The sequence below is a fragment of the Etheostoma spectabile genome, chromosome 16 (genome assembly GCF_008692095.1).
Source record: "Etheostoma spectabile isolate EspeVRDwgs_2016 chromosome 16, UIUC_Espe_1.0, whole genome shotgun sequence".
In the NCBI taxonomy this organism is placed as follows: Eukaryota; Metazoa; Chordata; class Actinopteri; order Perciformes; family Percidae; genus Etheostoma; species Etheostoma spectabile.
Genome location: NC_045748.1, coordinates 9,044,258 through 9,056,102, shown reverse-complemented (window position 1 = coordinate 9,056,102; position 11,845 = coordinate 9,044,258). Strand labels below are relative to the sequence as shown.

The 11,845-nt window shown below is 38.3% G+C and overlaps 2 protein-coding genes across 5 annotated transcripts; one reads left to right on the top strand and one right to left on the bottom strand.

Moving 5' to 3' along the window:
* Positions 1–121: 121 nt before the first annotated feature.
* si:dkey-106l3.7 (uncharacterized) lies at positions 122–5,227 on the bottom strand. Of its 3 annotated transcripts, none has more exons than XM_032539675.1 (6): positions 4,496–5,227; positions 1,984–2,145; positions 1,619–1,790; positions 1,451–1,506; positions 1,144–1,238; positions 122–845 (listed from the first exon to the last, which is right to left on the bottom strand). In XM_032539675.1, the coding sequence occupies exons 1-6, from the start codon at positions 5,117–5,119 to the stop codon at positions 755–757; spliced, it is 1,200 nt and encodes a 399-aa protein (XP_032395566.1). In that variant the 5' UTR covers positions 5,120–5,227; the 3' UTR covers positions 122–754. The 3 variants fall into 3 exon arrangements, with proteins under 3 accessions (XP_032395566.1, XP_032395564.1, XP_032395565.1); XM_032539673.1 differs by having other exon boundaries at positions 123–845; positions 1,427–1,506; XM_032539674.1 differs by having other exon boundaries at positions 126–845; positions 1,427–1,506; positions 1,993–2,145; positions 4,496–5,226.
* Positions 5,228–7,100: 1,873 nt separating this feature from the next.
* On the top strand, positions 7,101–10,712 carry cimip2b (ciliary microtubule inner protein 2B). 2 transcript variants are annotated; one of them, XM_032540261.1, is made up of 6 exons: positions 7,101–7,234; positions 7,724–7,932; positions 8,755–8,894; positions 9,665–9,791; positions 10,212–10,379; positions 10,500–10,712. In XM_032540261.1, exons 1-6 carry the CDS (start codon positions 7,170–7,172, stop codon positions 10,589–10,591), a joined length of 801 nt encoding a protein of 266 aa, XP_032396152.1. In that variant the 5' UTR covers positions 7,101–7,169; the 3' UTR covers positions 10,592–10,712. The 2 variants fall into 2 exon arrangements, with proteins under 2 accessions (XP_032396152.1, XP_032396151.1); XM_032540260.1 differs by having other exon boundaries at positions 7,102–7,234; positions 10,167–10,379.
* Positions 10,713–11,845: the final 1,133 nt, after the last annotated feature.

Below are 11,845 nucleotides of genomic sequence, written 5' to 3'. Positions count from 1 at the left end.
CATTTAATACAACCCATAGATTTATGTATTCATCTACTCCAAACTGACACAATCAGATGATTAATTGATTAGTCAAGCAACCAAAAATGTATTATCAGGAACTTTAATAAGAAATTAAATGTTTAAGTCACATATGTGGTAAAAATTCACAGCAAACACTTGAGCTTGTTATTATAATTGAAGCTAGTTGAAGACTTGAATCTTTCAGGCAGTATTTTTCCAGCAGTATTGGACATTTTATGGACTACATACTGTAAATGCTATATGCTAAGATGTTATCAGAAATCCTATGTGGTGCAATAATAACAGCTTGTTCTTCCATAGACATACAGCATTTGATGGATATGAAGCATATGTCTGTTATGATACAGATGCACACCAAAACAAAATGATTAAAAATTTCAGAGAGTAATGTTAGCAATGTATCACATATATAGTGTAATATACTGTACAGTGCATACCAGTATTCTTTACCACTTTGCAGCTTATCACAAATACACATTTGATGTTGTAAAAAATCAAGCTTTGTAGGACTACGACATTACATGACAGTGACATTCTATCACAGTTTCACAGAAAATCATTATTCATAAGCGTAAAAATAAAGGCAAGTATACAGCAGACAATAAATAAACATGGCAGATTGCTTAATCACATGGGCTGAACAGGAAGTCAATTTGAAAAACGCAAAAGTGCTAAGACCTTTAAAGGAAAGCTTCCTCCGCTTCAGAACTGAAACTAAAATGTCCAAACCTCATGACACAGGCAGAGTTTTCCTACTCCTCCTGAGCAGCTGGCTCAGCCGTCGTCGGGCCGAGTTTTTCTCAGATGAATGCATCTGTTGACTGTACAGAATAATAATCAGTTGAACAGAACTGAAGCACGCCAATTGGGAAAAGCTGGAAGCAGCTTGTAAGCTAAGTTTCATGATGAAAATGGACAAAATGTTCAGGAGGTACAGAAGCACAGACTGAAAATCAACTCCCACCAAAAGCCTCTACTGTGCATTAGCTCTGGACCACTGCGTCAGCGTGGCCGGCTGCCATGTTAGAGCACCACACACATTTCCTCAGAGCATTATGCATCATGTGAGATTAATAACACTGCCCCTTACAAGTTACAGCTACACATGCAAACTCTTACCCCTTTGTATCTCCCACTGCAGGCTCTCTTTTCAAAGACCCAAATTTTAACTTCCAGTTCCTTCCAGTTTTACTCGTCTCCTTTTTTTCATTCTCCTGAAAAGACACATTAAAATATTTGAAGGCCAAAATTATAGAACAATATAAGGAACAATAAGATATTTCTTATAAAACTCACCATAAAAATGCAAATTACAATAGTAATTCATTTTATTCTTTAGCTTTTTTTATTAGTTACAGTACAAATGATGTGTTTATGTGTGTTGTGTTTGATTGTATTCTACCTGAATCACATGGCCTTCCTCTACCTTCTCCAGCAGGTCATCTGTCAGATGCTGCCCTCTGCAGTCTGCGTTCAACCTTCCTGCACCAAGCACGCGCACACACGCGCACAGACACACACACTTACGATACACTGAATATAAAAACACAAAAGCTGAAGATGGTAGATGTGAAACATGTAGACTATAACTTACTAAATTGCAATGCTGTAATATTTGTGTCTGAAGCTGATCTCTGTCGAAAATGTCTGTAAGGATTACGCTGCCGGGGTTCGCTGTGTTCTGCCCTTTCTGTATCTTCAGGAATCTGACAAGAAGACAGGGCCTCCTCAGCAGCTTTAAGGTCACTCTGACAGGTGTCAAGAGCCTTAAAAAGAGTGATGTGATGTGGAAAATCAAATTATCATGGTTTAATTCATGTTACAGTAACACTTAGCCTGCAAGGAGACATCTTGTCATCGACAGCGGCTTTGACAAGATCATGTCAAGTTTATAAACCCAGCATGTTGTGGCAACCCTTTAATTGCCTTGCAAAGACGAAGGTACATGAATGTCTTCACCTGACTCACCTCCATGTCTTGATGCTCCCACTGGGCATCCTTCTCCATCTGTAACGCTCGACTGTGCATCTGTTTTCTGGCAATTTCTTCTAATTTTTGGCACACATGCTCCAAGTAGCAGAACCCAGGACTCAGTCCATTCCTCTCCTCCTTACCAAGGTCCTGCACAGATCAAAAGATTTCTCTTGAAGGATACAAGAGTGTGAAAGTTTTTTCTTCACTTCTGTTCTTTAAACACTCTTTCTACGGATGGAAATGTCGGTCAGTTGACCCACAAACTGAAGTATTACAACATCTACCAGATGGATTGCCATGATGTTTTTGCACACACATTCATGTTGCCAAACAATGAATCCTACTTTGGTGATTCCCTGACTTTTACTCTAGCGCCACCAGCAGGTTGAAATTTATGGTTTTTTAGAGACATTTCTATCTATTGGATGGATTGCCATGAAATTTGACACATACATTCATGTCTCCCTTGTGATGAATTGCAATAATTTGGGTGATTTATTTTAGTGTTGATAAGCAAATGATGAAATAGTAAAAGAATACATCACAGTCCACGTTGTCTTTAAATTGAATGTTTTGTCAGACCAACAATCCAGACCTGAAAGATATTCAATTTATAAATATAATCAATTTAGTTTGTTGATTGACTAACTTCAGCACTAACTAGAGTTGAATAGAAAATAATAGAACATAATTAAGTAGATATGGATTAGTAATGTGTCAAAACCATTTTATGATATAATTTAAAAATGTAATTACACTGAAAGTAGACATTTTATGAGAGTTTGATATTTATAACAGGATATAAACCTGAGCCATGTAATTAAGTTGTTCTTTGAAGAGCAGAAATCCTCGGCCTGTTTAGTCTGAACCTCCAGATTTGTCTGACTGACTGATTGCTTCTCATTTATTACTAATACATGTTTGCATACAGTACAGTATGTACTTTTGAACAAAATAACGAAAGTGTAATTTCATTTAATTACAAAAAGTATGTTGTACAATTGGGTACTTAAGTCTACTTGACATTATATGGCTTCTTGGTGTTGCATTCATCAAAGCCTGTAAACTTTGGCCCTCATACAAGGAAACAAAGTTTATATACACACACACACACACACACACACACACACACACACACACACACACCACACACACACACACACACACAGACTAAAATACCAAGAAGGATTTAATTAGATACAAACTGTACAGTTAATCCTGTTGTTTCAACACCTCTGTGTGCTGTCAGCGTGAACTCATTTTCACACTGAGGACTCTAACTCATTATCATTGTTAGTCAAAATCCAACCTTTTTCCCATCATCTGGTCAACAACATTTAGCAAAAAAACAACAAAAAAAACCAAACAGACTTCCCTCACATATCACCATCCATTCCTCTCATGCCTGTGGGCTTAAAGTCACCTGGGCAGACTGGTTTACAATCCCTCGAACCGCAGACAGACTCGTGACAGGTTGCAAGCTTGAAAGAGATCCTGTGTGAGTCATGACAGGCCAGTCCTACTTTTAATTTGAGAGCAACTTGGTGAATGTGTGTTGCAACCCTTTAACTACGGTAAACACACACCTTTTTACACTTCTGGGGCTTTCTTTCCGGATTTTGTTATTACATTTACAAGCCTTTGCTGTGCAAGACCATGCATGTTACAGTGAAACTGATGTAATCCAGAAACTATCTCCCGCCCCCCTCACAGAAAGGTCCACCAGAAATCAGCCACACTATAAAAGTGATTTTATCTCTTCCCCACATTTCTCTGACAGTGTTATTTTGCAAATTAAGATTTTTGCAAACAAAACATATAGAGAGCCTATACAAGATGATGATTTGTTGTCAATTGAACTACTGAACTGTATTAACAATGAATGCAGTAGTTTGACAGACAATTAACGGAAACTATTTTGATCGTTGAGTCATTTTTCATGTAAAATGATTTCATAGTTCCAGCTCAACAAATGCAAAGATTTGCTCATTTTCCTTTTAATCATTGATCATTTAGAGGTTCGGACTTAGATTTAAGGTGTCACTTTGGGGTCTGAGGCATTGTTACTGCATTTTTACTATTTTTTACAAACCAAACCATCAATCGATTAATGGAGAAAATAATGAGCAGAATAATTGATAATGAAAATAATCATTAGTGGCAGTCTGATACAAAATAGTTCAAAATTAGTTCCACCTCAACCAACTGCAACCGTAATATCCTGCTTCATCCATGTTTAATAATACTCCAATGTATATACCGGTAACACAGGGGACATTTTTCTGCTTTGAGAACTTTTACTTTAAATAATTCAAGTAAATTTTCCTTAATTATACTATACTTTAATATTTAATATTTACTTTAATATTTTAAATGCAGGACTTTTACTTGTGACAGAGTATGTTGACTACGTGGTATTACAGTAGTACTGATATCTAAGAAACTATAGACTTCTTCCAGCACTGCAGTTTGGTTTGGGACATGAACAGTATCTCACCTCTGCTCTTTTCTGAGCCAGCTGCTCATCACAAGTCATAAACATCCGCCGCATTTCTGACATCTGCCTTGTGGACACTGATGGGTTAACTGTCCTCCTTAGGCTAAAACTCTCTGACCTTTGACCTCTCACTAAGTCCGATGTGTGCCTTTTGGGTAAAAAAGATGCTCGAGGTGGTTGCCTGAGCATTCCATCCACTGTAAGGGGCTCTCGGTTGTTCTTTAGACATTTCGCTTCAGTCTTCTGTAGTGCTAGCTCCACTTTTAAGTGCAAGGCTGTGGCGTCCTCCTGGACTCTGCTGGGACAGAGGCGTGGAGAGGAGGAAGACACGGGAGACTGTGACGTTAAGGCTGGAGTGAGTCCACCTACTTCTGTTTCTGGTGCAAATGTGTCCATTTCTGCATTTTCCATGAAGACGGAGGAGAATGTAGCAGTAAAGGACGTAACAGAGCTGGCTGTCTCCACTCCAGAGTCCTCTGATTCTGCGGGCAGGTTTGTCCCCACGTGGGTGGAAGGTGTAGTAGGATCTTCATCATTATTTCCAAGCCATGCTGAGTCCAAACACTGGTCTTCTTTAGTCACCCAAGCCTCCATGAGGTTTCCAAAGCTGCTGTATAGATTCATCTCGCTTTTGTCCCTCACAGCTCTGCTTCTGAACTGCAACAGGAAGAAGAAACCAGTTTACACAGCCTACATCTAGTCGTCAGCTGAGGTGATCTCTTGAAGTAGAATTCAAACCATCCCCTCTGATCCGCCTCTGTACCTTCACCACGCCTCTCCCCATCAGTTGTCCTGTCACAGCGCAGAGCTGCATGTTCATACGAGCTCCTTCCTGTCTCTAAATCCTGGGAAAAGAGTGACTCATCTGCATTGTTATTTGAAATGTTTGATTTGGCCGCACACCTGTAAGAAATCCAAGACATAAAAAGCCATGCCATGGACACACAGATGCATTCACAGACAGTGGAATTAAATGAGATATAAACTTCAGTTAAATAGTGCTTTTCCGAAACAGAGGTGATCTAAAGAAAGTTAAAAAAAAAAAAGGGATGCAAAATGACAACACGTCTCAGAACTGCCAATAAAAGGATTCCCACAACTTTAGAACTCACTTCTATGACCTACAGGCTTTAACATATCCAATGCATTCATGAGTGTAAAGAATATGACTGTTAGAATATGAGATGGGTAACATGATATGTTAAAATTACTCAATGCTGGGCACCCAGATAGGTCATTGGGTTGAGCGGGTGCCCGTGTACAGAGGCTTGCTCCTCGATGCTGCGGGCCGGGGTTCGAATCCGACCTGTGGCCCCTTTGCTGCATGTCACGCCCCCTCTCTCTCTCTCCCCCTTCCACACATCTCTGCCTATCTAATAAAGGGGAAAAAAAACTTTAAAAAAAAAAACTACTCAATGGAAATGGAGCATTATGGTATGTGTGTGACGTTTTAAACCGTTTCAAACATCTCAGATTTATCTTTCAGTGCAGGAATGTGTAGAGTGGACTCTCCTGTCTGCGGATATGATCTACATTCCCCAGCTGTACAGTGGCTGCATTTCATCAAACACACCGGATTGTTCACAATCCTGGAAACACAAAAGAGTTACTTTGAGTCAGTGCCAGTCCTGATGAATGTTAACCATTGTCCTTGTTTTTTCTTTCATTTGTTCAGATCTAATAAATCCCTGCTCATACAGTAAGCACCCACCCCCTATTATTCTACCTGCGATACTTAAACAAGTAAAATAATTTTTTTATCATTAATTTATGGTAGATAGAATGGGTCAGATGTTTTCAAGTCTTTACACATTACACACATGCTTGTGTCAAAGCTACATTTGAGGACACTGAGGTCATTGTCTGTGTACCTTTTTAATAAATAAACAATATATGGTTCATGTTTAAGGATGCTTTTATGCAAATACTTAAATAGATCAATAAAGCGGTGAGTGTTGTTACACGGAATTCTAGGGGGATTTAATAAATAGTAAAAACATACATACACATATATGATATATATACATATATAATACATATTTATTTACAATTTTTTTTATCAGTGACTTCAGTATTTATAAAATCCTATTTTGAATTCCCTAATGTACATTGGTCACTGTGAACGTTCCTTCTCCACACTGTTAGAAAGAAACCACGTTTAGTCGCTAGAGGGCGTCGTTGAGCATTTCTCAAGAATTTCTATTTATGTATTGATTAAAAAGTTGCAATAACAAAAGTTTATTATTGCAACTTTTTAACCACTTTTAATTTTTTATAATGACATCAGAAAAATACAACATTAGAGCATAGTGATGTGTTTTAGTGTGTAGTGAGTCTGTCACACGTTACTAAAAGCTGAGGACTCTGATAGTTGGAGGTGGTTCGAGTGGTAATGGTGGTACTGCAATATTTGACACAAAGTGGAAATTAAAATAGGCCAATGAGTGATGAAAGAATGGCAGTTACTGATATGTTCAAATAATCCCTAATTTAAAGTTATGTAAAGTTATCTACTCTATTAGTATAGAAAACAATAGTATTTTTGTCCTGGCAGAAAATGTTTCGGTGCACGTGTCAGTTTAACGACATTGAGCTCCGTCGGTGTGTTTGTGTCGGATTCTCTGTAGCAACCAGCAAACACGCCGCACAGGAGGGAGACCTGAACAGGACCAACATGGAAAAATACGCCCCCAAATTCAGCAAAGTTCTGATGACACCTGATCCACATTATGTACCGGGGTAAGTACCATCCTGACACCAGATTCGGTAAGAAACAACCATGTCATTTTAATACTAAGATAAAATAAAAAAATGAATTATGACTGCGCTCAGTTTAAGTGCTGCGAGGGCTCTTTATCACTGTTAAATTATTAAGATTTATGGGACAACATGTCAAATATAATGCAATGTGAAATTATAATACATTTATTTTATTTATGTATTTATATATTCAGGTTTTATCAGAGTAGTAAATCTAGGATGTATGTTATTTTGCAGCCTAGTATGTACTGCATTATTGAGTAAGGTGTTCCTGTTCATTTGTCCACAAATAAAAGATTTATGTTCTACATCCTACTGATTGCCTCAGAATATGTGTTAAATAAGTTAAATCTAAATGTAGCCTACTTAATGACATCATATTGTTTCCTATTAAAAAGCTGCTGATGAGGGACAGTAGATGCTGGAGTTTTGAGTTTGTGTTTACCCAACATTCCCTGTTGTGGTCAGGTATTCAGGGTATTGCCCCCAGCTCAAGTACAATATGGGGAAGTCTTACGGCCAGCTCACAGCCGAACTGCTGACCAGTCCCGAGGTGAAACACTCCAATCATCTGGTCCTCCACACGGGTCACGTCCCCTCTACAGAGTCTGACGCCGGTGTGACACTGAGAAGCATCCCTGACAGTAACTTGAAGAAGATGATACCAGGATATACCGGTAGATATCACATACTAACACACAGGGTCAACAAAGTAACTGAACACCTCATGGAAAAGGATTTCATATTGGGGACATTTGGTACCCTTCACATGAACAATATGTTAGTGACCTGATGTAAAATTCCTAAATGGCAATGAGCCATGTGTCTTTTAGTTATAATTGAAATCTGGCAATACACCTTTAAATATGTGAGTTTTCGAAGCACAACTACACGAGACTACAAGAACATCGAGAACAATCTATTTCCAACTGCTAAATGATTAAGTAAAGACGACCGGTTATGTGGAACAGTGTTGAAAATCAAGATATTGTGCACCAAACAGTGTTTGCAGTGGTGTTTTTTCAAAGTCTTTATACATTTTTTTTTTACATTTACATTGCTTTTTCAAACCCTATGGAAGCATTTGGCTGGGAAATTCCACACAGTCTTGCAGAGCATTTAAAATTTTCAATCCACCTAAATTACAGAAAAAAACTTTCAGCCATTCAGATTGCTTTGGTTTTATTTGCTCTGTGAATCAACAGCATATTCATCTTTGATATCTTTCTAAAAACAATGTCCCAGTCACTCTGGATAATCCACAGCACTTGGAAACACTTTGTGCCGAAGAAATGGTCTCTTTGAAAACTCTTCATACTGTGATCTTTAGATTATCCAGAGTATAGTTAGAGGGACATTGTTTCTGGAAAGGGATGTTGGTGTTAACATTTTAAATAGAACAGAAGAGCAAGGAGGCAGAAAAAGACAAATATCTCAAAAACTGAGCGAATAAAACCAAAATTGAACCAATCTTTTGACGTTACTTGTTGTTGTTTTAGGCTTCATTCCAAAAAGTCAGAACTACTTTGCCTGCAGCTACGCTGAAACAACTCATAAAGCGCTGTCTGAGTTCTATCGGGACCAACGGCAATCAACACACCTGCCAGATGTTGTCAACTACACCAACCAACAGTTTGAAGTAACTTTCTCTCTCTCTTACACACATACACATGCTCTGGCTCTACCACTCTTTCTCCCACTCTGTTGCCCACAAACACACGCATGTTAATGTGGTACCTGGGAATAGGTTCACTCTTGTTTAATTATCCATAGTGGAACTCTGCACTGTAATGTAATCCACCATGAAAAAGACTGAGAGGCAGAACTGGTCAGCGTTCCAGAAGGACCGACAACAGATTCAGCCGTTATGTCTCTGAGATTCACATAAATTACCTTTTTAAGATTAAAGCCATAGTGTGTAGTTGAGAAATTCTAAGTACCAACAAAACTGTCAGCGCGTCCACATGATACAAGCCTTACGTGATCGTCATTGCGCACCACCCCCAACCCTCCTCCGAGGACACGAAGGACTCTTCAGAAGAGGTAATTATCTTCACTCGAGCTTCTGAGCGGGAAAGTCGATGGACGACACAATCTTCTGAACATAGCCACACTGAGAAATGCAAAGAGAGTTTCGTGGAGCTGAAAGCTTTGTAGCAACTCATTTAGCAATGGCTTGACTGTAACCGACGTTTATTAATATCAAAAGGTAAAACTGTAATAAGAAGGGATTATCAGCAGTGTAATCAATTTTCTTATGGCACACATTTCCATTCACTTGCACTTAGTAAGTGATGTCATTTTTACTGCTATAGGTTTACATTAAACCTGTGTTTATGTAGAATTTTTTGTGCAAATAATCTCTGAGTCATGCATGTTTTAATGGTTCTTTGTTATCTTTTGGCCCAGAGACCAAGACCCCCCTTGAAAGCAATCTCCAACAAAGTGATCACCTACGGGCCCTTGAAGTCCTTCACCCCCACTGAAAAACCATACTTCATGGATGATGATAACCCACACAAGTATTTTATGTCAGGTACAACAGAGAACTTTAATAGTTGTTTCCAGTACAATAACGTAGGCCTTAATCCTGCAATAAACCTGCTAGATATCCAACTTTATTAGCCAGATATAGTTAACTTTGTCTGTCTGCTATTTAGTCCTGAGCAGGCAGCTTACAGTGGGCTTCTTAAAGGCTGGAAATGCAACTGGGCGGACAGCAAAAACATATATACATACAACATGTACTGTATATATATATATATATATATATATATATATATATATATATATATACACAGTATATGTATGTATACAATAGTGATACTGGCTTTATACTTTTTCCTCTGCATAAAATGCCAAATAATACCTACAAAAACTCCAGCAGCTCACTGAGTGATATATCTTACAGGTTTTACAGGACATGTGCCAAAATCTCGTTTCTTAATTGGCAAAGGTTTCCCCATCACTACTAACCGGGCACTGATCCAGTTTGGGAAGCAGCAGCAGACTGACCCCACATCCCAGGTCATCCCAGGGAGGAAGGAAAGTACAATAACTCCCATGCCCACTATCTATCCATCAAACAGAGGTGTAGTGCCGTCATTTACAGGACACATCCCAGGTCAGTGTCAGTGTTAGCAACACATTTCACATTACAAGGCCTTGTGGTCTGCTATTTTATAATTATAATTTATCAATTAAAATCAAGTTCAAGAATTTCTAACTCTACACCATCCCATAGGATACCAGTTCATGTATGGACAAACCTTTGGCCAACTTTCCCAGAATGCACTGGAAAAGAGCGGCATCAAGAGGATCCTTCAGTCAAAGTAATAAAACCATCATACACTTCAATGAAATAACTGGCAAGATAAAGTTGTGATATGAGGAGTCAAAACATACCTGGAAGTCCTCACAATTCCATCAAAATAAATTGTGCTGGATTGCAAAAATATGTGGCACATAGATTAACATTTGTACTAATTCCTGTTGGCATACAACAAGAAGTCTTTATTGACAGACTTTGATTGTCACTGGGCATCAGACAAAGCTTTCAGAGGTTGAGAAAATGACGTTGGGTGAAATAATTTCACACACGTCACATTATTGCAATACATTAAAATTGATGTATCAACACATGTTTTGTTCCTTCCTCCCTCTTATCTAACCACCAGTCTCAAAATATACTTGACACACATTTAAATACCTGAAACAGTTACAAGATGGCTTATATTTGTGCAACTCAACAAACTTCTGACATACTACTGTATATAGCAAACAATTCCACACATTTTAAATTTCAGTGCCAGAAAATGTCCAAAAACCTAACTAAAACTTTACCTGGAAGTTAAGAGATATAGGAAGCACTGAAGCACCTATTGTGTGTTTAACTCATGCACCTACAGTAAATCCATGCAGGGAATCTTCTCAAGAAAGCAAATCACTGACAATCCACAAGGCTGGTGGAGCATATTTCGCACTAGTAAGCGTGTATTTCTTTCTATTTTCCCGCCTACATATGAAAGGTACAGCAATGGAGAGAATAACAGTGATAAATGAGATAGTTTTGCACCACAAGAAAGTCAAACAGTCTAAAGCAGGTCAAAATTCACATTTGTATTAGTAGGCCTATCAATATTCATATAATTGATATTTGCCTTCAGGAAATGAAAAGGAAAAGTTATTCCAGAGTGCAATTGCAAATGGAGGAATTGGCCCTCATTCGTTAAGCCATTTCCGGGAGAAGAGCTCAGGTTCTACAGTGGAAATGAGTCAGCATCCTCTTCTGACCACATTCATTCACAAGCTTTATCTCACAACCAATTAATGAGCATAAATTACAAAATTATTCAACTGAGGGACATTTTCAGATTATGAGCCAGTTGCACCAGATGATCGCAAAATCAAACTGAGCTCACGTAGGCTAAGTCTTTACTAAGTGGAGATTAATGTATCACTAAATTAAGAACGGGTTGCACCACACAAACTAGTTCTTACATACAGATGAATTGTCACTGCAATATTAGCTTGCTAGCATATGACCTGTTGAAGATTGAAAAGTAAGAGATAATATGAAATATGTTCGAC

Excerpts from the sequence above, each read along its gene's own strand:
- si:dkey-106l3.7 (XM_032539673.1), bottom strand. The coding sequence starts at position 5,119 with ATGAATCTATACAGCAGCTTTGGAAACCTCATGGAGGCTTGGGTGACT. Across the intron at positions 2,146-4,495 it reads TGGCTCAGAAAAGAGCAGAG|GACCTTGGTAAGGAGGAGAG; the intron begins GTGAGATACTGT and ends TGATCTGTGCAG. Across the intron at positions 846-1,143 it reads GCAGTGGGAGATACAAAGGG|TCAACAGATGCATTCATCTG; the intron begins GTAAGAGTTTGC and ends TATTCTGTACAG.
- cimip2b (XM_032540260.1), top strand. The coding sequence starts at position 7,170 with ATGGAAAAATACGCCCCCAAATTCAGCAAAGTTCTGATGACACCTGAT. Across the intron at positions 8,895-9,664 it reads ACACCAACCAACAGTTTGAA|AGACCAAGACCCCCCTTGAA; the intron begins GTAACTTTCTCT and ends CTTTTGGCCCAG. Across the intron at positions 9,792-10,166 it reads ACACAAGTATTTTATGTCAG|GTTTTACAGGACATGTGCCA; the intron begins GTACAACAGAGA and ends TATATCTTACAG.